Raw genomic sequence first — 27,248 nt, forward strand, 5'->3', positions numbered from 1 at the left:
TTAATCTCGTATAATATCACAAGAACGTGAACGCACTTAACTTTTTTTCATTCATGCCGCAATCCAAATCGGGAATTCCCAATTTGTGAGAAAGCTGACGTAGAGGAAGCAGGAAATATTTTTATCACAAAAAAAGTCCCACGTTCGTTATATCTTTTAAAAGTGTTAAATATCATAAAGTCAATCACAAGCATCAACAAAGGTAGGTACGTTATTCTGAATCACAGATTTATTCGTAAGGAATCATCGGCATGTCGAATTTGATCGTGTAACGAAAAGAATTGAGGAATCGTTTACACGCACATAGCAACGTATAATTTCGCGTAATATAAGTTACTCAGTTTATAATTAACGCATATAATATAGCAGAAAAAACGCCGAAATCTGAACAAAAAAGCATGTTTCTCTCGTCAGGTATAGTTTACACAAAGACAATAATATTTACATTTATTATGATTTTATTCTTACATTACACATTATTATTCAAATCTATGATCTGATGCTTGTTATGATCTGTGTTTAAAAAATAGTTATAGTTGATAAAATGTAATTCGTTACAAATCATATATAATAGCATTTTATTTCTGATAGTGTTAACTGAGTGGGTACAGAGCGAAACGTTTGAAATACAGAGTTGTTGTTTTTTATATACCAACAGTCATCCATTTTCATTGATTTAATTCTTGATATCATATAATTTACACACACACACACACACACACACACTCAGGGACCTCATGCAGATTGCACATCTTGCAGTTGCTACGGAAGTCAGGGGGAACAGTCACAGGTTGAGCAAATCACACTGTAGACTGAGTGCACGAGGAGCTCTTCTTGATAGAACACATTTTTAACACCTGGAATAGTTTGCCAGACATGGTCATAATAACGCCAACAGACAAGACTTGATGCTCACTGGTCTACTTCTGAAGAAAAATCCACTTCGATAGGAAAAACAAATAAAACTGCACGCAGGAAAAAATACAAAAAAAATTGGGTGGCGCTGTTGTATAGCAACACGCTCTCCCTGGGGAGAGCAGCCCGAATTTCACACAGAGAAATCTGTTGTGATAAAAAGAAATACAAATACAAATACCCACAATATATAATCCAAAATGCTACCAATATAGGTAGTCCATGCATGCCACAAAATGTGTGTTTAGAGCTAAAGAATAACAAAGAATCTTACCATGCAAGGCCTCAAGCATCTATAAAGTCCAAGAGTTATAACTGCTGTAAGGCTGGACTATCTCGTGATTCATTATTTTCTAATGTAACCATGAAAGGCATGACAGTTTACATGTCTTATGTTCTGCATGTTGACTGCAGGTGTGTTTCTATTTTACGATATAACGTTTGCACATGTATATTTTGACCAAATAACTGGGTCAAATCAGTTATAGAGTGATATGAAGAAAAAAACAAACAAAAAAACCCCCAACAACAATGACAAAACACAGCAAATCAATAATAATCTAATGAGTTTGAATGATTCTTTCTGGTTTCAGTTTCTAGGACTGGCAGTTTAACATGGATTCCAGTATCAATATTGGGAATGCAACAACAGTGAATAATATTCAAGGTTCTATGACTGTTTACAACGATGCAGGTATGTATCTATGTATTATCATTCTGGTAATTTTTTAAGTTTTTGTTTTAGATTTGTTGTTTGATCGTTCGATCTGTTGCAGATGAATAAACTAATATCAAAATATGCTGAGAACAGAAAGCAGCAACAACAATAACAAACAAATTGTTTGAAACATACTCAATCAGTTGTCACAGAGATACATTCAGATCGATAAACACACACACACACACATGCTCACACGCGCGCACACACGCACATACACACACACACACACACGCACGCATGCACTCATGCACGCACACGCACACGCACACACAAACATGCTCATACATACCTAAATCCCACAACACACACACACACACATAGTGATATCTACTTCACTCATGCACCACTCTTCTCTCTCATTCTCTCTGTTTGTCTGTCTGTCTGTCTGTCTGTCTCAGTCTCAGTTTCTTTCCATGAACCCACCCCCTCCCCACCTTCCTCCCAACCCTCCCCACCACCCCCTTTCCCAGCCCTGTAGTCCTTTTCGTTATAGCTTCTTTCATGAGCAGTTCTTTTCTGTTGACTGATTATGTTTCTCATGCATTGTTTGTTTGGCATACTTGACACATTAATTTCTCTAGCTGACATAGTATTCTTGAAGTTTTTTTCTTAGGTGAAATAAAAAATGCAAACACATATATAAAAGTACCCTCCTATTCATTCTCCCCATTTTATGAATATTGCAATACACATAACAGATTTTGCATTGTGTTTTAAGAGTGATAAAAACAAAAATGTAACAGACATTCCCTCTGATTTATATTGCATGCATGGTGCAGACTTTGCACTGGTTGAGCTTTCAGCTTGGGTTTGTTGTTTTTTTTCCTTATTTTACTTTGACTGGAAGCTGTTTGTGATTCATTAAATTTTACGGATTGATATTATTGTTATCATGCATAAAAAAATGAACTGTACGTTGCAGAGGGAAGACGAATAACCACTGTGGAGGGTGTTCCACGCAATCCATTTGAGACAGATGCCCCATTGAGTGCAAGTCCACCTCGACAGCATGTTTATCCAGAGAACCAGAGTACTTTTCTTGGACTGTCCCTCTGTCTGTCTGTCTGTCCCCATTGTTTCTTCCTTTTCCTGCATGCTGATAAATGACTTTCCTGGTGTATAGTGATGCCTGTTTGGATACTTATGCAGGACACACCATCTGATTATTTGTGACCTACACACATTTGTGCACATACACATGTACACACACACACATACACACACATGCACACACATATCTCTCTCTCTCTCTCTCTCTCTCTCTCTCTATATATATATATATACAGATACACACTCACACTCACTAACACACACACACACACACACACACACACACACATACACACACACACTATCTCACACACACACACACACACACACACACACACACACACACACTTGCACACACACTCACACACACACATACACACACAAACACACACACTCACACACACACTCACACACACTCTCTCTCTCTCACACACACACACACACACACATATGCATGCACGCATACACAAACACACACACACACACACACACACACACACACACACACACACACACACACACACACATCAGCCGTGCTGTGAGGACCTTCCAACAAAGACCAGTTTCTCATATCATTTTCAAGGTCATGAAAGAGAAGTTCAACTGAAAGAACTTAGAATCTCTCAGGTAATCTCTGGAGTGTCTTATATTTTAATGGGTACTTAATGGTACTTTCTAATGCACAATGCTGATGTGAACTTGTTTCACCATATATGAAAGATTAGTGTCAGTTTGGTTATGTGTGTGTGTGTGTGTGTGTGTGTGTGTGTGTGTGTGTGTGTGCACATGTTCATGTGTGAGCATGTGGGCGTGCATGTGTTTTTGTGGGAGTAAAAGTTTCTTTATCAATCTTTGCTCCTATTCATTTCTTTTATGTTTAACCTCACAATGTTTCAAGGTTGTGAATGATTGGTGTGAAAGCTCTTTGAATTTGTCTCTGCACAAGATTCAGCACTGTTTAGACACTACTACTACTGATAATAATAACAACAATGACAAGGAGAATGATGTCAACTTTTTTCTTCTTCCCGTTCTTATTATGAATATTATCATCATTATTGTTCTTGTTATTATCACAATATCAGGATCTTTAATGGTTATGCCCACACAGATGGTGAAGCTATTATTATTATGATCATCACCATATGATCATTGCCATCATCATCTCCATGATGATGATGATGATTCTTCTTCTCCTTCTTCTTCTTCCTATAATAGTAATAATGATAATGATAATTATTATCATTATTGTTAGTAGTGGTTGTAGTAGTGGTAGCAGCAGCAGTAGTAGCAGGAGTAGTAGTATTACTATTTTTCATTAAATAAATAATTCATTAAGTCATGAATCAATTTATTTATCTGTTTATTCATTCATTCATTTCTTTCCTTTTAGTAATAGGAGCATTTGTATTGCTATAATTACTATTATTCTTCTTTTCTGCTTCTTCTTCTTCTTACTGCTACAACAACAACAACAACAACAACAACAACAACTACTACTATTCATATTATGATGATGATGATGATGATGCTGATGCGCACACAGATGGTGAGGCTGAGTTGCCGACATCCATTCAGACCAGAAGCATGCCGTCAGTCGATGGAGAGCGATCCTCAGAAATGGCACAACCAGGCTATGGGCAGTTGGAAGAACCGGGGTCACCACCGAGGTCACCGCAGTTCAGGACACCCGTGCCTGTGGAGGGGTCATCAACGGATTACGTATCAGCTGGACGAGAATTTAGTGAGTGGAGTGCTCGTACTTACCCTTCTGTCTTGGTCTCACTTGTAAATAGATTTTTTTTCATAGTTGTATTTGTATTGTGTAATCTTACACTAGGTCAGTATTGCCATGTAAGAAGATCCAGTATATTGTATGTCCACGTCTTAACTTCTAGTTATAATGACATCCGTCACATATTCAGTATGTACATGTGTCAGGACAGGACTTTATATAAGATTTTCTTTTGCCCTGTTCATCGATATCTGTGTTGTATTGTGACATGTTCCAAATAAAATACTGTTTAACTCTCTCCATACTAATGGCGAAAGAGACGATGTTAACAGCGTTTCACGCCAATTACCATCATCAAAATATTGCAAGCGGAAGGCTCTTACACTGAAGAGGTGAATGTTGACAAAGAATACCACAATTCTGACGACGGAAGCTAAAGGTTGGGTCATTCAGACACCCACTGGACATCTGAGGGGTCTGTGTAGAGGAGAAGAGAGGACTGGCCGTACTGAGTGAGTTAAACCAAGATCCAGTGGCTTTGCTAGAGCAATCGTCCAAGGAATTGTTGAGAGAGGGAGGCAGACGGAAGACAGAAAACAACAAAAAACAGTGGACTGACAACATTGCAGAATGGACAGGAAAACCATTTGCAGAGACCCAGGCTTTGACACACAACCGACAGATCTGGAGGAATCTGGTGAACAGTTCTTCTGTGTGATGCCCCAGTGACAGAAATAAGTGTGAAGGAGAAGAAGAGGAAGACGGAGAAGAAGAAGAAGACGATGAAGAAGAATTTTAAACAATGTCAAAACGTTGTTTTTTCTCTTTCGTGCTCTCGTTCTTCTCTTTCTTTGTCTGTCTGTTTGTCTATTGAACTGTACTGCACGCACTGTTCTGCATTGTAATTAGTTCTCACTCCTTTATATATGAAATTACAGTATGCACCAGCTGCAAACTAGATACCTACTGTATTTGAATAAATGCTGCCTAACTGATTGTGATGTTTGACTTGATTTGAGTGATCAGATAGATCTCTATTTCTTGGGTTAAATGATATAAGTTGTGAAAAGGATAATGAGGTTTTGCAGATTATTGTACAGGGCAATCTGTGACTGGGCTGCTATGTTGTATGATGTATTGTGTGTCATGCCTCTGAGAGTATGCATGTTTGCAGATTAGAGAGTAGACTGTTCACATGATATGTTAGTGTTGTAAACACCCCCTTGTTTAAAGTGGAAAATCACCCATTTACCATCACCATCTTCCTGCAAAAAAACCCACCCCAAACAAACAAAAACAAAACAAACCAGAATCGAAAAAAAGAAAAAAAAAATCTTACTGTTAAAAAAACACAACATGAAATTTGATTGATTACAAAAAATAGTTACGATATCAAATAGCAGAAAAAGACAGAAGAGAAGAACGCAATAAGAATAAACTGACTTAGTTCCACTTACAGTTTCCAGTCTCTCAAACAGGCGTCACTGCGTTCAGACAAATCCATATATGCTACACCACCTCTGCTAGGCAACACTGCTTAGTCTAAGGCCAGGACAAATGACACAAGAGGTTTGCAAGGCAGGAGGAGATCCTGAAAAGACTCACACCTTTGGTTCTCAGATCCTGGGGGCCTGAACGCAGCAGGTGCTGCACAAGATCCCACAGCCTTGCTGGAACTGAAGCCCACACTCCCTGAGGGAGCTGCAGCAGACATGAACAGATTCTCAGGTATGTTTGTTTGTTGGATCATTTTGTTTTGTTTGGTTTGCTGCTTTGTTTTGTTTTTTTGTTTGTTCCATTTTGTTTCATTTAAAGTCTGTTCACTTTTGATGATGTTGGAGTTTAATGCACACACACACACACACACACACACATACACACACGCATACGCATACGCATACACATGCACGCATACACACACACACACGCATGCATGCATGCATACATGTATGTATGTATGCATGTGTGTATGTGTTGTGGACGGATGGATAGATGGATGGATGGATGTGCTGCAAAATTTCATTTATCTATAAAACTGTACAGAAGTCCAAACAAGAAAATTACTTTTTTGCTTTCCTCACCAAATTTCTTCAACAGTGCAGCAGTGTGTGTGTGTGTGTGTGTGTGTGTGTGCATGCATGCGTGTGTGTGTGTGTGTGTGCATGTGTGTGTGTGTGTGTGTGTGCGTGTGTGCGTGCGTGCGTGCGCATCCTTGCTTTGCGTCTCTCCCCTCTCTCTGTCTCCTTTGTCTGTCATTGATTTTGCCTGTCTGCCTTGGTACACCAATGTTTCTCTTTCAATCTTAAAGTGAAACAAAGTTTAATTTTGTTTTCTCTTGCACCCAGCAGACAGTCCACGTTACATGTCACTGTCAGAGGAGGAATCATTAAGCCAGCCCAGTGCCGACAACACCGATGTGAAACGGAGTTACCAGAATACTGGCCTTCCATCCCCAAATGATGGAGATATCAATAACAGACCCAGTGACTTGCATAGACCTACATATGCAGCACAGCAGACTGCGAACATGGATCCTAGTCTTACCGTAGACGGACCATACTCAACACCTCCCAACAGTTCTTCTTCAGAGGGCCTGAGGTCCGTTCCTCTTCACGACAACACTACGAGGCAGATTGTGCAGTCTCCATCCAACACATCACTGCCGAGTAGCGTGAGCGACATTGGAGACGGAGCTAGCATGAGTTCCGTTAAAAATGGTGGAGACGGAGACAGCAGGAACTCACCAAACACTGGAGAGGATGAGAGACGCTCGATGGCAGAGAGTCTTGGCAGCATGGAACACCCAGAACAGTTTGGTGGTCAGGGAGAAGAACGGTCACTGGGTTCGTTGTCACAACGCTCTGCCCCTGCATGCCTTCAGGTGGATGGTGGTGGGGCAGGAGGGGTTGGGGAGGAAGGAGGGGGTGTGGAGGTGGGCCCTGAACAGGAACTGCTTGTAGTGCTCCACAGAAAGATGCTGATCCAGGATGAAAACGTCCCTTATGTGTCAGTGGTCAGCACCTCACCCAACTTGAATGTATTGGAAGATGGTGAAAAGGAAGGAGTCTTACCAGGTAATGGATAATGTGATTTTGTTTATAATGCATGCATGTGTGTGTGTGTGTGTGTGTGTGTGTGTGTGTGTGTGTGTGTGTGTGTGTGTGTGTGTGTGGTGTGTGTGTGTGTGTTTGCCTCCACTACCACTCAGCTGTCAGCTAAAGACTTCCTATAGATATAGACATGACAGAGTTTCTATCAGTTCCTGTAACTTCACTAGCTTCTCCATTTTTCTTTCTCTTTCTGCCATATCACTATGCTGTTGTTCAAAATATGTTGGTTATTCTTGTTGATGCTTTGTAATAAAGTTTTTGTAACATCAGTCAGAATGTTGTGTCTATTGCGGATGGGTTACATTAAAATACAAACCTTCTTTAATTGCAGATATTGTCTATTAATATATAAGCAAACAGGCAACAGTGCATGAATGAAAAGTAATGATATGAAAGAAGAGAGAAGGAGAGAAGATAAAAGAGACCTGGTAGTATAAAAAAAGGAAAGAAAGAAACAAAACAAAGTCTGAGAAAGGTGTGTGTTGGCAGGTGGACCTTCACAGCTGGTGCAGATGAAGTGGATTGGGCATCGTGACTTTACCCTGAGTCAGTGGAAGATCACACTGAAGCCTGAAGAAGCGTCCTCCCCAGACCGATCCCAAACTTTCATCAAACATTTATGCAGCCTTCTCCAGGACTTTGACATAGAGTGTCTGAGGAGCGTAATGAAGCAGCTGAAGCAGCAGCACTCTGTCTACCTCCACAGCCTGGCCTGGGACAGGGGACTGGTGGTGTACCTGGGACACACAAACCCTGACATGCGTGACACGTGCATGAAGATGCCAGTCAAGGTCGCTGTGCAGAGTGCTCTGCAGCCACTGGTGTCGGACTGTGGCCTTGACCTGACCTGGCAAGACCCGGAGCTGGTTGAGGAAGAGGACACGGAGGATGGAAGACCTCCTGACCTTCCAGAGGGGGAGAGTCCAGCCCGCTCCGCCATTTCTCTGAAGTTGTCCACACCTGATCGGATCAATCCTGCAAGGAGATTTGAAGATGCCCAGAGTTCTGCTTCTGCTTCTCAGCAACAGACGCCTTCAGAAAGCGGGTACTCTGACCAGTGGAGTCCCAGCGGCAGTGAGAGCAGAGCCAGCTCTCTGATGCAGATCTTTCAGGGTCTGGTGGAGGAGAAAGTCAGCCAGCTGATGGAGCGCCAGCCCCACCTGGACAGGACGGAAAATGAAGAGCAGCTGAAGCAGCAGCTGGCAAACCTTGAGCACGAACGGAAAGAGCTTGAACAAACAGTCCAGGAACTCAGACGTGACTTGGATGAGAGCCAGTCTGCAAACCGTGCAATGAGTGAAAAGCAGGAAAAAGCTGAAAAGCGTCAGGAAGAAATGCTGCAGTTAGTGAACCAGGTGAGGACCCAGCTACAGGAACAGACCGAAACCATTGGAGAGATGAGGGGAGCAGCCAGCATTGCGGAGAGCCAGCGGAAAGAGAGAGAGATGGCTGAGGAGAAGATGAAGAAAGAAATGAAGATGATGGAGGAGAACCTGAGATCAATGGAGGAGAGGAGCTTGCAGCATCAGCAGGACCAAGCCAAGATGCAGGAGGTCATCGATAAGAAACATCGGCTTTTGGAGGAGGAGCTGAGCAGATGTCAGGAACAGTTACAGGTAGGTTCCTGCTTTCTGCATCAAATATTTTTTCTTTTATCTCTCTCTCTCTCTCTAAATATATCTATATCTATCTATCTAATCTATCTATCTAATCTATCTATCTATCTTATCTATCTCTCTCTCTCTCTCTCTCTCTCTCTCTCTCTCTCTCTCTCTATATATATATATATATATATATATACAAAAAAAAAGTCTATCGATATGTTATGTTTTCTGCAAATTCAGTTTCAGTTTTTCAATAATTTACTTTCTCAAGGAGGTGTCACTGCATTTGGACAAATCCATATATGCTACACCACATCTGCTAGGCAGACGCCTGACAGCATCATAACTGAACACACTTCTCAGGCCTTGAGTGCATTCTTTTATATATATATATATATATATATATATATATATATATATATATTTGTGTACCTATCAGAGTGGATTTCTTTTTACATAATTTTGCCAGAGGACAACAATTTTGGTTCCATGGGTTCTTTTTCAGTGCACCAAGCGTGTGCTGCACATGGGACCTTGGTTTATCATCTCATCCGAAAGACTAGATGCTCAGTTTGATTTTCCAGCCAAACTTGGGACAAAGGGCGAGAGCGGGATTCAAACCCACACCATGGACACTCTGTATTGGCAGCTGAGCGTCTTAACCATTCTGCCACCTTCTTCCTTACGAACTCAGCATGAAACAAATAACAAACACATGAAAAAGAAAAAAACAAACATGAAAAAGGTGAAAATATCATGTATCACAGTTTCAGTCTGGTGCTAGCACCATCTGCTAGGAAGATGACTTGTTTCTGATCACCCACCAGAAGCGCCCCATTCCCAATCTTTCCCATAATCCCTTTCCTGTCATGGCTGTTTCCATCAAAAAACAAATACTATGTCCACCTTTTGGCCCAGAAATGTAGATGATTATGACCAGAAAGTAATGCCTGCCTTTGTGTGTGTGTGTGTGTGTGTGTGTGTGTGTCTGCGCGCGCGCGTGTGTGTGTGTGTGTGTGTGCAGCAATGCAGATTTGATAAGAATGTGCAGCATTTGAATAACCATTTGGAAGGTAGTCTGGGACCCACTATAAGAATAATGATAAAAGAATCCCAGGAACCCGCCACCCCACCCCACCCACCACCCTTTCCTCTACCATGATTTTTAACATATCAGAAGCCCCAGCTTGTTTCAAATAGCAGTTCTCAACTTTTTTTTTTTGTTGCAGGCGATGCAGAAGGAGACATTGCGGCAAAGACAGCGACAGGGAGAGCACTCAGCCATCCTGACAAAACACGAGGAGCTGATCTGTCTCAGAATGCCGCAGATGGGGGAGAGGTCCATTATAGTGGGAGCGGAGCGGATGGGAGAGGAGGAGGAGGAGAGGGAAGATGAGGGGGCCGTAGGGGGGGAGATGGGGTCGCGCAACATGTTTTCTTCGGCTCTGGCGGAATCGGAGGAGACCACCTCCAAGATGAAAGGAAAAGATGAGGTTAGTGTCCTCGGCAAAGTGAATGCTGGGTAATGAGGTCAGTGTCGTCAGCAAAGGGAATGCTGGGTAATGAGGTCAGTGTCCTCGGCAAAGGGAATGCTGGGTAATGAGGTCAGTGTTGTCAGCAAAGGGAATGCTGGGTAATGAGGTCAGTGTCGTCAGCAAAGGGAATGCTGGGTAATGAGGTCAGTGTTGTCAGCAAAGGGAATGCTGGGTAATGAGGTCAGTGAGCAAAGGGGTCACTGAGCAGTGTCAGTCAGTAATGGGAACTTTGGGTAATGAGGTCAGTGTTGTTTGCAAAGGAGACACTGGGTAATGAGGTCACAGTGTTGTCAGCAAAGGGCATGCTGGGTAATGAGGTCACAGTGTTGTCAGCAAAGGGCATGCTGGGTAATGAGGTCAGTGTTGTCAGCAAAGGAGACTCTGGGTAGTGAGGTCACAGTGTTGTCAGCAAAGGGCATGCTGGGTAATGAGGTCAGTGTTGTCAGCAAAGGAGACGCTGGGTAATGAGGTCACAGTGTTGTTTGCAATGGGCATGCTTGGTAATGAGGTCAGTGCTGTCAGCAAAGGAGACGCTGAGTAATGAGGTCACAGTGTTGTCAGCAAAGGGCATGCTGGGTAATTACGTCAGTGTCACAAACAAAGGGGACACTGGGTATTGAGGCTATTGTGAGTAAGGGGTCATAAGGTCAGTGTTGTCATGAAATGCATGCTGGGTAAAATCAAGGGCTGAATTTGTTGTTGCAATGCAATATAATGCAATGCAATACAATGCAATGCAGTGAAACCCATCTTTATTCATTTGACTGGAAATTAATTGTGCATCCACAGTCGGATGAATAAGGATGTGTTGTGTTGTGTTGTGTTGTCTTGTGCATTGCATTGCATCCCTTTGCATTGCATTGTATTGTATTGTTGAAACACAGGAACTGATTCTTTGGCTTATTGTTGGTTTAAGAGTCAAGATAAACAGCAGCTATAGGAAACAAGCAAAAAGGAAAACCACAATGGAAGGAAGAACAGAAAAGAAAGAAAGAAAGAAAGAAAGGAAAAAAAAGAAAAGAAAAAAAAAAGTATTGAAAAGGAAACAAGCAAGCAAGCAAGAGAAGCAAGAGTAAGTGTGTCAATGTTAGGTTCATAGTGGATTTTAGAACTGTCTCTTTAGACTGGTTAGAAGAACTGTTTTTGTTTTCCTGTTCTATTGTTGTACCATTATTGGTTTCTAAAGTCTAATTTTGGTTCATCCATAGAGGGTCCTAGAATCAGCTAGCCTTCATATAAGAAGTGAAAAGCAGTAGCTTGCTGATAAAACTCTCACAGAGTGGCACTACCCTGTGACGGGCGCAATAGCCGAGTGGTTAAAGCGTTGGACTTTCAATCTGAGGGTTCCGGGTTCGAATCACGGTGACAGCGCCTGGTGGGTAAAGGGTGGAGATTTTTATGATCTCCCAGGTCAACATATGTGCAGACCTGCTAGTGCCTGAACCCCCTTTGTGTGTATATGTAAGCAGAAGATCAAATACGCATGTTAAAGATCCTGTAATCCATGTCAGCGTTCGGTAGGTTATAGAAACAAGAACATACCTAGCATGCACACCCCTGAAAACGGAGTATGGCTGCCTACATGGTGGGGTAAAAACGGTAATACACGTAAAAGCCCACTCGTGTGCATACGAGTGAACGCAGAAGAAGAAGAAGAGGCACTACCCTGTGACAGAGCTTTTGCTGCCATCTGCCCAGGACTTTCTCTTTCCTGCCATGAATTTCTGTCTCCACATAACCCCCCCCCCCCCCCCCCAACCCCCCATACGGCAGATGCATTAGTACAATGATTGCGGCACTTTCTTTAAGATGGAGGTTGAATGTCTAAACATTTTTGAACAGTGCTTTCACTTTATCATCCAGAATGATCAGTGCCAGCATTTATTGACGTTTCTTCTTCTTCTTCTTACTGTTATGATGATGATGATTCTTCAATTTCATTATTTTAAACCCTTTTTCGTTTAAATGAATATTTCTAAAATAGTTTCATTTTCAAGGAGGTGTCAAAGTATGTGTACTGATCCTTATATACTACACCGCATATGCTTTACAAAAAGCAACAACAACAACAAAAACAAAGGCAATAAAACTTTAGTGTAAATAATGTTGCACGAACAATCCTTTGGTGCAATTTGTACCCATTCAAAACCAAGTATTGTCTGTGTCTAAAAAGTGAAGAGAATGCTTCTGTTTCCATTGTAATAGTAGGAATCAGTACAGCAATGTATTGTGACTGCACAGGAAATGGGGTCCAACCAGATGGAAGAGAAGATTCACCCCATGGCGTCGACAGCATTAATCGCTGACCAAATGGCGGCACTGACAGGGATTCCTGCCAGAGAATATCATCGTCCCGGCACTGAACAGACCCTTGGTGTTGCTTCCGCTCAGGGTGGGGCAAGAAGGTAAGGGGAAAAAGAGTACCATGTTTTGCAGAAGGGAAGTACCATGTTTTACAGAAACTTGAAATAGTTGAAACTATATGTATACAGCTGTAAAATTTGCCTGGATTTTAAAACAGTGAGATACTAATTGATATGCATTGCCTTGTTCAGTGAACAGATAAAATTTTCACATTTCAGCACACCAGTTTGTTTGACACAAACATATTTTTTGATGATGAAAAAAAAAAAAAAAAAAAAAAATTGGTTACTAATGCAGATTACGTTATGTTTCTGGTATTAAGATTTTTATGCTTAAAGATCTACAGATGTGTGAACTGTCCATTCCCTGTACATGAAAACTCTCAGAATACATAAAATACAGCATGAACATATAAGACCAGACACAGAATAAAACTTAGCTCAAGTGTAATTTGCATAGCATCACCTTGTTTGATGATGTTATATCTTTGTACCCAAATAATATAAAACATTATGTGATCACTCAGATCAAGTTGAACATTGCAATGTGTCTGTAACTTGCAGTTGGGCCCACCTCACACACACACACACACACACACACACACACACACAAGATAAAACTTAAAAAAAGGTGGTGCTCTCAGTGTGGTGATGTGCTGTCCCTGGGGAGAGCAATCCAAATTTCACACAGAAAAAGCTGTTGTGACAAAAGGGTAATACAGTACAGTACAGTACAGTACAGTACAGTACAGTACAGTACAGTACACTACACTACACTACACTACAATACATAACAATACAATACAATACAATACAACACAACACAACACAACACAACACACACACACACACACACATGCTCACACACACACATACACACACAACCCCGTGCTCACCCTCTAAACCCTCTACACCCCCACACACTCACCCCCCCCACCCAGCCCTCTCCCACCCACCCCCCACCCCCCACAAACTCCCACTTCCGAACAGCACACATGCTGGTTATTTCTTTTCCACTGTTGCCACTGTGCAGGAAAACCAGCCCGAAGTCAGCAGCACAGAGTGACACAGAGACAAGGGGAAGCAGTTCTCCTACACCTGGCAGAAAGACCGCCATCGACAGGGACAGCAGCCAGGAAAGGTGTGTGTGTGTGTGTGTGTGTGTGTGTGTGTGTGTGTGTTTAGGGGGCAGGGTGTGTGTGTGTGTGTGTGTGTGTGTGTGTGTGTGTGTTTAGGGGGCAGGGGTGTGTGTGTGAGTAGATGAGTGTGTGTGTGTGTGTTTGTGTGTATGTGTGTGTGTGTGGGGGGGAGGGGATGAGAGGGGTGCATGTGTGTGCGTGCATGCATGCATGTGTGTGTATGCATATGTATGTGCGCTTGTGTGTGTTGTGTGTGTGTGTGTGTGTGTGTGTGTGTGTGTGTGTGTGTGTGTGTGTGAGCACATGTTTGATGTCAGTTCCTGCATGTATAGGGTGAATTTGTGTGTGTGGTGTGTGTGTGTGTGTGTGTGTGTGTGTGTGTGTGTGTGTGTGTGTGTGTGTGTGTGTGTGTGTGTGTGTGTGTGTATGAGCACATGTTTGATGTCAGTTCATGCATGTATAGGGTGAATTTCAGCTGACAGAAAAAAGCAAATAATGTTTTTTTGCACATGGAATGAAAGAGTATCTATACAGAATCACTGTTTGCAGGACTGCTGCTTTGGCATCCCCTGAAGAATATATGGAGGGATGTAAGTAACTGGGTTTTCTTCTCTCTCTCTTTTTAAAATTTTTTAACAATTTTTAATTTTTAATTTTTAGGAGGCATCTACATTGTTGGGTCAAAGCATAACATTACTTATGAAAAACTAACAAACGAAAACACCCATTAAAGCAAAAGAGTCTTCCTCCTGCCACCCACCCCACTTGTGTTCCTCTCTCTTTTGTTTCTACCCCCCCCCCCCCCACACACACACATGCGCACGCACACATGCACACGCACACAAATTTACACACTGTTTCTCTGTGTCTATCTGTCTCATACACAGACACACAGACCAGCTAGTTGACAGACAGACAGACAGACAGACAGACACAGACCTTTACTCTTAAAGTGACTTGCTTTTGTGGTAATGTAATACCCCTATGCATATCATCTGTGAATGGGGACACTTGAAAACGTTGGGTATTTTTTTAATTACCTAATTCATTCATAAAATTTGCAGTTCCATCTGCTTCCATTGAAAACGTTTTGAATGACAATCAACTTATGTTTGAAATACTTAAGAGTTTAATTAGGAGCCCCATTGGCTCTCTGTTGTGATTTTGTTTTGAATGACAATTGACTTATGTTTGAAATACTTCAGAGTTTAGTTAGGAGCCCCATTGGCTCTCTGTTGTAATTTTACTGGTTGAGTAGTTAATGTATTGTTTTATTTTATTCTAACATTTTTCTTCTGCAAATTCAAGTGAGAGAAATGGAAATAGTAGTGATTACATGAGGCATAGTTGGGGTGGGGAATGGGATGGATTTTTGTCTAAAATCACAATTCTGGATGATGATAATAATAATATAATAATAATAATAATGGTATTTATATAGCACTGAATCTTGTGCATAGACAAATCAAAGCACTTTCGCACCAGTCATTCAGACGCATGCATAACTCTAAAACTGGAGAAACTGAAGACAAGGAAGAGGCAGGTAAGGGAGGCTATTTTTGGAAGAGATGGGTTTCAAGGCCAGACTTGAATGAGCTGAGTGTGGAGACTTGACGAAGCAAAAGAGGAAGTTCATTCCAATTGCAAGGTCCAGAGACAAAGAAAGAACGGCGGCCAACAGTTAAACAAAAGAATGAACAAACACACAGAATCCACCCCTGTACCCCCACCCCACCCCCCACCCCCATACACACACTCATTAAAATGCTTGCTTGTAACTTAACAAATAATTATTCATTCTGATATTGCAGGTGCAAAAGCAGAGGATTTTCTTGACTGGGTCCGATTCTCAGACGGTTTCTCTGAGGCGAAGAGTGTTATGTTGAAAAATGTTAGTGCTGCTCTGAAAGAAGGTATGGCTTTTCTTTTTAGTGTGCATGCATGCATGCGTGCAAGTATGCATGTGTCTATCTATCTATCTATCTATCTATCTGTCTATCTGTCTGTTTGTCTGTCTCTTTGTCTGTCTGTCTGTCTGTGTGTCTATCTATCTGTCTGTCTATCTGTCTGTCTGTCTGTGTGTCTATCTGTCTATCTATCTACCTATCTATGATGGAGCATATAATAGGAATATGTGTGCATGCTAGATCATACATTTTTTTTTTTTAGTATATGACTGTATATTTGTGCTTTTTAAACATGAACATGTATTAATGTAATTGCTATTTGTCATAGTCTTTTGACTGTTATAGCCATTGTGAATTCGCATCCACTGTGTCTAGGGCTCAGAACAGGAAGGCAGTGAATTCATATCCACTGTGTCTAGGGCTCAGTATAGGAAGGCAGTGAATTCACGTCCACTGTGTCAAGGGCTCAGCATAGGAAGGCAGTGAATTCATATCCACTGTGTCTAGGGCTCAGCATAGGAAGGCAGTGAATTCATATCCACTGTGTCTAGGGCTCAGCATAGGAAGGCAGTGAATTCATATCCACTGTGACTAGGGCTCAGCATAGGAAGGCAGTGAATTCATATCCACTGTGTTTAGGGCTCAGCACAGGAAGGCAGTGAATTCATATTCACTGTGTCTGGGGCTTGGCATAGGAAGGCAGTGAATTCATATCCACTGTTTAGGGCTCAGCATAGGAAGGCAGTGAATTCATATCCACTGTGTTTAGGGTTCAGCATAAGAAGGCAGTGAATTCATATCCACTGTGTCTAGGGCTCAGCATAGGAAGGCAGTGAATTCATATTCACTGTGTCTTGGGTTCAGCACAGGAAGGCAGTGAGTTCATATCCACTGTGTTTAGGGCTCAGCATAGGAAGGCAGTGAATTCATATCCACTGTGTCTAGGGCTCACCATAGGAAGGCAGTGAATTCATATCCACTGTGTCTAGGGCTCAGCATAGGAAGGCAGTGAATTCATATTCACTGTGTCTGGGGCTTGGCACAGGAAGGCAGTGAATTCACGTCCACTGTGTCTAGGGCTCAGCATAGGAAATCGGTGAGTTCATATCCACTGTGTCAAGGGGTCAGCATAGGAAGGCAGTGAATTCACATCCACTGTGACTAGGGCTCAGCACAGGAAGGCACTGAATTCACATCTACTGTGTCTAGGGCTCAGCACAGGAAGGCAGTGAATTCATATCCACTCGTGTCTATGGCTCAGCATAAGAAGGCAGTGAATTCATATCCACTGTGTCTAGGGCTCAGTACAGGAAGGCAGTGAATTCATATCCACTGTGTCTAGGGCTCAGCATAGGAAGGCAATGAATTCATATCAACTGTGTCCAAGGCTCAGCACAGGAAGGCAGTGAATTCATACTACTGTGTCTAGGGCTCAGCATAGGAAAGCAGTGAATTCACATCCACTGTGTCTAGGGCTCAGCACAGGAAGGCAGTGAATTCATACCACTGTGTCTAGGGCTCAGCACAGGAAGGCAGTGAATTCACATCCACTGTGTCTAGGGCTCAGCACAGGAAGGCAGTGAATTCATGTCCACTGTGTCTAAGGTTCAGCACAGGAAGGCAGTGAATTCATATCCAATGTGTCTAAGGCTCAGCACAGGAAGGCAGTGAATTCATGTCCACTGTGTCTAAGGCTCAGCACAGGAAGGCAGTGAATTCATATCCACTGTGTCTAGGGCTCAGCACAGGAAGGCAGTGAATTCATGTCCTCTGTGTATAGGGCTCAGCACAGGAAGGCAGTGAATTCACATCCACTGTGTCTAGGGCTGGCACAGCAAGGCAGTGAATTCATGTCCACTGTGTCTAGGGTTGACACAGGAAGGCAGTGAATTCATGTCCTCTGTGTATAGGGCTCAGCACAGGAAGGCAGTGAATTCACATCCACTGTGTCTAGGGCTGGCACAGGAAGGCAGTGAATTCATGTCCACTGTGTCTAGGGCTGACACAGGAAGGCAGTGAATTCATGTCCACTGTGTCTAGGGCTCAGCAGAGGAAGGCAGTGAATTCATGTCCACTGTGTCTAGGGCTCAGCAGAGGAAGGCAGTGAATTCATGTCCACTGTGTCTAGGGCTCAGCAGAGGAAGGCAGTGAATTCATGTCCACTGTGTCTAGGGCTCAGCAGAGGAAGGCAGTGAATTCATGTCCACTGTGTCTAGGGCTGACACAGGAAGGCGGGGTTCACTCCCCTCCTTCCATGCACCATTTTAACCTTCCCCATCCAAAGTCAGGCACTGCATTCACACACGGCTGAAGCGACGAAAATCAGGAGTAAAATGCCATTCCCACAAAGAATAGATAGATATTTTCTCCCCCTCAACTAGACCTTGAGTGGTGGTCTGGACGCTAGTCATTCAGATGAGACGATAAACCAAGGTCCCGTGTGCAGCATGCACTTAGCGCACGTGAAAGAAACCACGGCAACAAAAGGGTTGCTCCTGGCAAAATTTTGTAGAAAAATCCACTTCCATAGGAAAAACAAATAAAACTGCATGCAGGAAAAAATACCAAAAAATGGGTGGCACTGTAGTGTAGCGACGTGCTCTCCCTGGGGAGAAAAGAAATGCAAATACAAAAGAACCCATGGCAATGAGAGTGTTGTCCTCTGGTAAAATTCTGTCGATGAAATCCACCCTGATAGGTACACAAGTGCATATATGCATGCACTGAAGGCCTGACCAAGCACGTTAAGTTGTGCTGTTGGTCAGGCTTCTGCCTAGCAGATGTGGTGCAGCGCAGATGGATTTTTCCAAACGCAGTGATGCCTCCATGAGAAGCTGGAACTGAAACTAATAAAGACAGGAGAGGCAAGGCCTTCAAGACTCACTTGTGATACACACACACACACACACAAAATCCAAGTTTTTTATGTACTGAGTATAATTTCAAAATGTAATGTTTAAGATGAGAAAGATCAGTTTAAAGCAAATTAAGTCCCCTAGCATTAATTACAGAGTAATTTTCCTTCTTTACTATCTGCACCAAAACGTTTGCAAAATAAATAAAACTTCCATGCTTAGCAAAAGAAGTTCCTGTTTGAACAAAAAATGATAATGACTGCTCTTGTTGTTGGGTCAGAATAAGAGGTCAAAGTGCCAAGTTTAGAGAATACAAAAAATATAAATATAACAGTAAATGCAGTTTGCATATAATTAGGCTTCATTTTTTATTTTTTTGTGCCCATCCCAGAGGTGCAATATTGTTTTAAACAAGACGACTGGAAAGAACTGAATTTTTTCCTATTTTTATGCCTAATTTGGTGTCATTTGACAAAGTATTTGCAGAGAAAATGTCAATGTTAAAGTTTACCACGGACACACAGACACACAGACACACACACGTGAGTCAAAAAAGAAATTAACCTTGTCTTTTTATGATGGTTGCAGAGGTGGTTCCTGCCCCCCGAGCCAAGTGCCTGGACACCATTTTGTGTATAGACGTGTCCGACAGCATCGTGTCTGAGGGACTGCTGGACACCGTGAAAAAAACTGCCTTCACCTTCGTTGACGGTAGGTTTTGTAAGTGCTGGCTTGCTAACTAACAGCAGGAGCACGGTGGCAGAATTCAGGACGCTTGTCTACCGATATGGTGTCTATGAGGATCTGGGTTCGAATCCGGGTCTCGCCCTTTCTTTTCAAGTTTGACTTGAGAATCAAACTGAGTATCTAGTCGTTTTGATGAGACCATAAACCAAGGTCCAGTGTGCAGCACATACTTGGCACACTGGAAAAGAAGTCTCAGTGAAGTTAAAACAAGTTTAATGACACACAATAAGTAATAAAGATTTAGATGAAATTAGCACTATAAACATTAAATGAATCTATCGTACTCAGAAAATGAAGACTGTTGGGTTTATGCCTGAGTCAGTCATCTGCAGGTGTTTGGGTTTTTTTTTGTTTTTTGGTTTAGCATACACAGATCAAACAGCATGCTTTGACACCTTGACACAGAAACAGAATCTGCAATTTCTTTGCCTCCTCCTCCTCCTCCTCCTTCTTCTTCTCCTCCTCCTCCTCCTTCTTCTTCTTCTTCTTCTTCTTCTTCTTCTTCTCCTCATCCTTCTTTTGTTTGGTTTCTGTTGTTTTGTTCAATAGCAGATGTGGTGTACATATATGAATCAGTCCACAAACTTTGACACCTGTAAATTTGAAAAAAAACCCAAAACAAACTGAAACTCCTCTAACTCTTCTTCTTATAACTCTATTTTTCCTTCCCCTCCCCCTCCTCCTTCTTCTCTTTCTCCTCCCCCTCCTTCTCTTTCTCCTTCCCTTCCCCATTCTTCTTCTTCTCTTTCTCCTTCCCCTCCCCCTCCTTCTTCTCTTTCTCCTTCCCCTCCCCCTTCTCTTTCTCCTTCCCTTCCCCATTCTTCTTCTTCTTTTTCTCCATCCCCTCCCCAATGCTTCTTCTCTTTCTCCTTCCCCTCCCCAATCCTTCTTCTCTTTCTCCTTCCCCTCCCCATCCTTATTCTCTTTCTCCTTCCCCTCCCCATCCTTCTTCTCTTTCTCCTTCCCCTCCCCATCCTTCTTCTTCTCTTTCTCCATCCCTTTCCCCTCCCCCTCCTTCTTCTTCTCTTTCTCCTTCCCTTTCCCCTCCCCATCCTTATTCTCTTTCTCCTTCCCCTCCCCAATCCTTCTTCTCTTTCTCCTTCCCCTCCCCATCCTTCTTCTTCTCTTTCTCCATCCCTTTCCCCTCCCCATCCTTCTTCTTCTCTTTCTCCTGCTCCTCCCCCCTCCTTATTCACCTCTTTCTCCCCCTCCTCCCCCTACTTGTTCTTCTCTTTCTCCTGCTCCTTGTCATCCTCCTCTTTCTACTTCTAACTTCTACTGTGCCTGCAGGCATTGAGGACCAGATGAACGAGATGGATCTGGAGGAGAACATTGCTGTGGTGGCCATGGGTGGACATGCACGGGTCGTTCAGCACCTGACCAATGACCTGACCCTTGTCAGAGAGGCCATCGGTGAGGACATGATTTAAAAAAAATTTTTTTTTTAACTCATCTAGCCCTGTTTCTGAACATTGCTTTGGTATTTTACACCCAGCCCTCACCCTGAAAGAGACTAAAGCTAAAGAAGCAAAAACGTGAGCAAAAGGAAAAGCATCAAAATGCAATCAAAATACACTCATCCCTGTTTCCTGATTATCCCACCATTTACAGCCATCGGAAGCAGTCCTTAGCATCTAGCTCTTTACCAATCGAGCAGGAGACTTATTACCGGTAGACTGCTGCTTCCTGTGTTGTCTCAACACCACGTAGCGAAGCTGGAGTGTCCTGTCCAGAGTGCTAGTGCTAATGCCTGAGTAGCTGGGTTCGAACAATTCGAAAGACGGGTTTGTTACGAAAAGGGGAACATGAAAGAAAACATTGGTCAGTGTGTGTGGTTGTCACCTGTTTCAGATTCACTGGACGGCTGTGGTGGTAGGTCTCGTTTAGACAGAAAACAGTCGCTCCCCCTTAGATAAAAAATATTGGTCAGTGTGTGTGGTTGTCACCTGTTTCAGATTCACTGGACGGCTGTGGTGGTTGGTCCCCTTTAGACAGAAAACAGTCGCTCCCCCTTAGATAAAAAATATTGGTCAGTGTGTGTGGTTGTCACCTGTTTCAGAGTCATTGGACGACAGTGGTGGTAGGTCCCCCTTAGATAGAAAACAGTCGCTCTCCTCTTTGATAGAAAACAGTCGCTCTTCCTTAGATAGAAAACATGGTCAGTGTGTCTGGTTGTCACCTGTTTCAGAGTCACTAGACGACAGTGGTGGTCGGTCCCCCTTTGATAGAAAACAGTCGCTCTTCCTTAGATAGAAAACATGGTCAGTGTGTGTGGTTGTCACCTGTTTCAGAGTCACTAGACGACAGTGGTGGTCGGTCCCCCTTAGATAGAAAACAGTCGCTCTCCCCTTTGATAGAAAACAGTCGCTCTCCCCTTAGATAGAAAACAGTCGCTCTCCCCTTAGATAGAAAACATTGGTCAGTGTGTGTGGTTGTCACCTGTTTCAGAGTCACTGGACGGCAGTGGTGGTCGCTCCCCTTTTGTGCAGGGTTTGATGGTGTGTCTGGCTGCAAACAAGGAGCGAGGTGAGCAGGGGAAATGGATGTGGTCACCGCTGGCTTTTCTCTGTGTTCTGTGGTGGTGGTGGTGGTGGTGGTGGTTATGGTGGTGATGATGGTGGTGGTGGTGGTGGTGGTGGTAGTGGTGATGGCAGTGATGGTGGTTTTGGTGGTGGTTGTGGTGGTGATGGTGGTTGTGGTGACGGTGGTGATGGTGATGAAGGAGGTGGCGGTTGCAATAATAGTAGTAGTCGTAGTGGTGGAAGAAGTAGTAGTTGTAGCAGTGGTTGTATATGGACATAAAAGTATCCATATCAAAGTAGTGGTTGTGGTGATAGTGGTAGTGGTGGTGGTGGTAGTGGTAGTGGTGGTGGTGGTAGTAGTTGTAGCAATCATAGCAGTGGTAACAGCACCAACAGTACCGGCAGTTATGTGTGTGTGTCTCTGTTTGTGTGTGTGTGTGTGTGTGTGTGTGTGTGTGTGTGTGTGTGTGTGTGTGTGTGTGTGTGCGCGCATGTTAGTGTGCATGTGTGTGTTTGTGTGCACTTTCTTCTATGGTGTGTGTGTGTGTGTGTGTGTGTGCATGTGAGTGCGCATGAGAGAGAGAGAGAGAGAGTGTGTGTGTGTGTGTGTGTGTGTGCAACTACTGATGTTACAAGGTTAGAATTGAAAAGCTTACAACACAAAAAAGTACTAACGAAACTAAACAGTTACACAGAATGACCTTTTTCCACAAAATATCTGACTTGTTCGCACAGATTGCAAGCTGACTGTAGTGTACAGTTTCAGTTTCAGTTTCAGTGGCTCAAGGAGGCGTCACGGCGTTTGGACAAATCCATATACGCTACACCACATCTGCAGCGTAACCCAACACGCTTAGTCAGGCCTTGAGACAAAAAAAAAAAAAAAAAAAAAGGTGAATAAATAATAGATAAGCTTACATAAATAAATAAATAATAATTATGATATAAAAAAGGTAGTAGTAATGATAATAATAATAAAATAATAATAAATAAATAAATAAATAGTGTACAACTATCCCTGCATGTCTGTGTCCCTGAAGGCGGAGTGGTGAACATTGCTGGGGTGCACAAGCTTCGGCCACGCATCATCTTCATCACCGATGGCTGCCCTACGGATGAAGCCCAGGAAACAGGCCATGACTTTCCTGGCAATATAAACGCGGTAAACCTTCTTCTTATTAATAAACTAACATGTGTTTCTTCTTTATTGTCTGTGTGTTCTGTGTGACTTATTTTGGATCAAAGAGGCTATGCCAGTCTTGAATATAAAGCTAGTTTGTGTTTGCACATTTCTTCTGTCATTGCTGCTGTGTGCACATGTCAAATGGTCGGTTTAAGGACAAGTCCGGCACTTCCTTTTTGAGGAGGCGTCTGGTTTGTTTCAATTTACCTTTTATTTACGTGTGTGCTAGCTGAATTGGTAGCATAACCAGCATTGACTTGAAGTTGTGTACCTTGTGAGTGGAGAGAGTTACCACTCTTTACTATTTGTTAATCACTTCTTCTAATTGTTCCTGTTCTTATTCCTGTTCCTTTTTACACACACACACACACACACACACACATATATATATATATATATAGGACTTGTTCGTTCTTTAGTTTAACGTCTTTTCACTGTAAGTGATATTAGATGAGGGAAGGAAAAAAATTGAGTGGGAGGAGGGGGAGGGGGGGAATTACTGTGTACGCATACACAGTGAAAGTGTGTGTGTGTGTGAAAATTATTGATTTAAGTTTTGTTTAAAAAATAAACAAAAAATCATAACAATATAACATATTTCTAATGAAAAACTAACAACTATAACAGCGAACCAGCTGGACTATTTAACAAGGAGCTGAAAAAGTCATACATTAGCAATGGACTGCTGAATATCGTCAACACTGAAGATGTTTTCAGTTCAGGGATTTGAGACTTTAACATATCGCAAGTTGGTATATGATCGGCTGTTATGTGAGCACCACAGATGCAAGAAACATTACTGACATATTTTGTCCTAAAAACAATTCATTTTCCATCTGCAGATTAGAGAAATGATTTGCCTCTTATGAAAATCATTATGGTAATGGGACTTCTTCTTATTGTTCTTGTCATTCTTATTCTTCATGTTCTTCTCCTTGTTCTTCAGCCCTGATAAGTTGCTCATCTGCAAATACGTGAGAGCCTGGGTTTGAATCCTGCCTTTGCCCTTTCTCCCAAACTGAAATTAATTGATTGATTGATTGATGTGGATACTTCTATAGCGCCTATCCTCGGTCAGAGACCAAGCTCTAAGCGCTTTACATACACGGGGACATTTGCACCACAGGCTGCCTACCTGGGTAGAGCCGACTGACGGGTGCCACTGGGCGCTCATCATTCGTTTCCTGTGCCATTCAATCAGATTTCAGACGCACACACATACACACTCAGACAGACATGTAACATTTTACGTGTATGACCGTGTTTTTTTAAATATTTATTTACCCCGCCATGTAGGCAGCCATACTCCGTTTTCGGGGATGTGCATGCTGGGTATATTCTTGTTTCCATAACCCACCGAACGCTGACATGGATTACAGGATCTTTAACGTGCGTATTTGATCTTCTGCGTGCGCATATACATGAAGCGGGTTCAGGCACTAGCAGGTCTGCACATATGTTGACTTGGGAGATGGGAAAAATCTCCACCCTTTACCCACCAGGTGCACCGAGATTCGAACCCAGGACCCTCAGATTGAAAGTCCAGCGCTTTAACCATTCGGCTATTGCACCCGTCAAATTGAAACTGAAACTTTAGCCTTGAGATGACCCTATGGGCATAAACAACATTTGCTTTCTTTTTCTTCTTCTTCTTCATGAGCTGCAAGTTTCAGCTTCCGTCATACTAATGAGTGGGCGTTTATGTGTATGAACGTTTTTACCTCAACACGTGTGCAGCCGTACTCCGTTTTTGGGGATGGGCATGTGGGGCATATTCATATTTTCATAACCCACAGAACACTCTGCATACATCTGTAGTACAGCCGGTGTCCTGCTAAGAAATGGGGTGTCAATGTGAAAATGCTATGGGAATTTTATTTCAGTGCATCCATCTGCTATGAGATGCAGAATTCTGCCAATGTAATGGGATATAATTTTTTCTCCAAGTGAAGTTTTCCCAGGCACACTTCCTTTCTCAGTATGCACCAAGGAAATGGCAAACTTTCTGTCAGTGTGATCGGACATAATTTTTTTTCCTTTCAGGTGAAGTTTTCCCTGGTACACTTCCTTTCTCAGTATGCACCAAGGAAATGGCGAACTTTCTGCCAATGTGATCGGACACAATTTTTTTTTCCTTTCAGGTGAAGTTTTCCCTGGTACACTTCCTTTCTCAGTATTCATCAAGGAAACGGCGGACCAGTCCCTGGCCTATCAGCTGGGTGCCTGTAGGGCGTAAGGCAGACCAGGTGAGAATCAAGACTTGACTGTTGATTTAATGTCTCTCCCCAAAAAATAACATATATTTTTATCCAAAGGCCATATTTATGGTGTGTAACAATACAATACAATGCTATGCAATGCAATACAATGCAATGCAGAGCAATAGAATACAACACAATGCAATATATAATCCAATCCAATCCAATCCAATGCAATACAATACAATACAATACAATACAATACAATACAATACAATACAGTACAATACAATCCAATCTTCCATAATCATGCATACACAGTTCCCTCCGAAACGAGTGGGATTATATTATATTTGGCATAAATGATTTCCTGTATGAATTTATGAATGTAAATAGGAAACAGAGGAAGACACATGGCTGTTGAGCTCCTTGTCATGTTTCTTGACTATTTTTTTTTTCAGAAATTTTTGAAGTCTTTGGCTGCACTGACTGGAGGAGAATTGGTCATACCTGAAGAAATAACCAGCTTGAGTTATTACAACAAACTGCAGGTCAGGAAATAAATGATACTTGCAGATTTTAATCATGTATTATTGTGCTTTTTTTTTTCTTTGTTTGTTAAAACTAAGGTGAAAACAACAACAACAACAACAACAACAAAACAAGAAGAAGAAGAAGAGTTGCATATTTTAATCATGCAGTGGTGGTTTTTTTTTTTTTTTTTTTTTTTTTTTTAAATAATTTTTATTTCTGTTGTTAAACACTCATTACTGATTATGTAATGTTCATCTTTTGATGCAAATGTATGGTATTTGTAAAAGCTCTGAATACAGGTTATTTATGCTTGAATTTTGTTGTAATTTGCAAAATGGAAAATAGGATGAATAGTACCTTGTTTGCTTGGATGAAAAAAAAAAAAAGAAGAAGAAGAAAAGAGAAAAAAAAAAAGGATTATGTTTGCTTACCTGTTCCTGCAAATGGTGTTTAGTTGAAGGGCCTCATACTGATTATAAACATCTATCTGTTTATGTTAATGGTATCGAATGTGCATTATTTTGCTTGGTTTTATCCAACTGATGGCATTTTTTGCAGTGATATGGATATATTCAAAATGACAGATATGGTTTTTCTTTATCATTAAGATGAATAAAAAAAAAAGAAGTCAGGCTGATGTTGTTGCATGTGCATTGTGTGTGTGTGTGTGTGTGTGTGTGTGTGTGTGTGTGTGTGTGCATGTGTGTGTTTTGTGTGTGTGTATATGTGTGTATGTGTGTGTGTGTGTGTGTGTGTGTTTTGTGTGTGTGTGTGTGTGTGTGTGTGTGTGTGTTTTGTGTGTGTGTGTGTGTGTGTGTGTGTGTGTGTGTGTGTGTGTGTGTGTGTTTTGTGTGTGTGTGTGTGTGTGTGTGTGTGTGTGTGTGTGTGTGTGCATGTGTGTGTTTTGTGTGTGTGTATATGTGTGTATGTGTGTTTTGTGTGTGTGTGTGTGTGTGTGTGTGTGTGTGTGTTTTGTGTGTGTGTGTGTGTGTGTGTGTGTGTGTGTGTTTTGTGTATGTGTGTGTGTGTGTGTGTGTGTGTTTTGTGTGTGTGTGTGTGTGTGTGTGTGTTTTGTGTGTGTGTGTGTGTATGTGTGTGTGTGTGTGTATGTGTGTGTGTGTGTGTGTGTT

At 42.2% G+C, this 27,248-nt stretch overlaps 1 protein-coding gene across 2 annotated transcripts in view; it reads left to right on the forward strand.

Annotated features, from left to right (window-relative positions):
• The first annotated feature begins 69 nt into the window (after positions 1-69).
• LOC143282123 (uncharacterized) overlaps positions 70-27,248 on the forward strand; it is a 46,470-nt gene continuing 19,291 nt past the window's right edge. The window contains exons 1-18 of one of the 2 annotated variants that reach the window (XM_076587638.1): positions 70-202; positions 1,509-1,609; positions 2,559-2,666; positions 4,233-4,430; positions 6,042-6,149; positions 6,770-7,495; positions 8,021-9,147; positions 10,365-10,628; positions 12,912-13,075; positions 14,067-14,174; positions 14,722-14,762; positions 15,984-16,085; positions 19,523-19,645; positions 20,972-21,094; positions 22,130-22,207; positions 23,244-23,365; positions 25,528-25,632; positions 26,046-26,135. In XM_076587638.1, the coding sequence (XP_076443753.1) occupies positions 1,531-1,609; positions 2,559-2,666; positions 4,233-4,430; positions 6,042-6,149; positions 6,770-7,495; positions 8,021-9,147; positions 10,365-10,628; positions 12,912-13,075; positions 14,067-14,174; positions 14,722-14,762; positions 15,984-16,085; positions 19,523-19,645; positions 20,972-21,094; positions 22,130-22,207; positions 23,244-23,365; positions 25,528-25,632; positions 26,046-26,135 (3,666 nt within the window). In that variant the 5' untranslated portion in view covers positions 70-202; positions 1,509-1,530. Of the gene's footprint in view, positions 207-1,508; positions 1,610-2,558; positions 2,667-4,232; positions 4,431-6,041; positions 6,150-6,769; positions 7,496-8,020; positions 9,148-10,364; positions 10,629-12,911; positions 13,076-14,066; positions 14,175-14,721; positions 14,763-15,983; positions 16,086-19,522; positions 19,646-20,971; positions 21,095-22,129; positions 22,208-23,243; positions 23,366-25,527; positions 25,633-26,045; positions 26,136-27,248 lie in introns of both variants that reach the window. The other variant, XM_076587639.1, reaches the window with a different exon arrangement.

The sequence above is a fragment of the Babylonia areolata genome, chromosome 5, assembly GCF_041734735.1.
Source record: "Babylonia areolata isolate BAREFJ2019XMU chromosome 5, ASM4173473v1, whole genome shotgun sequence".
Classification (NCBI taxonomy): domain Eukaryota; kingdom Metazoa; phylum Mollusca; class Gastropoda; order Neogastropoda; family Buccinidae; genus Babylonia; species Babylonia areolata.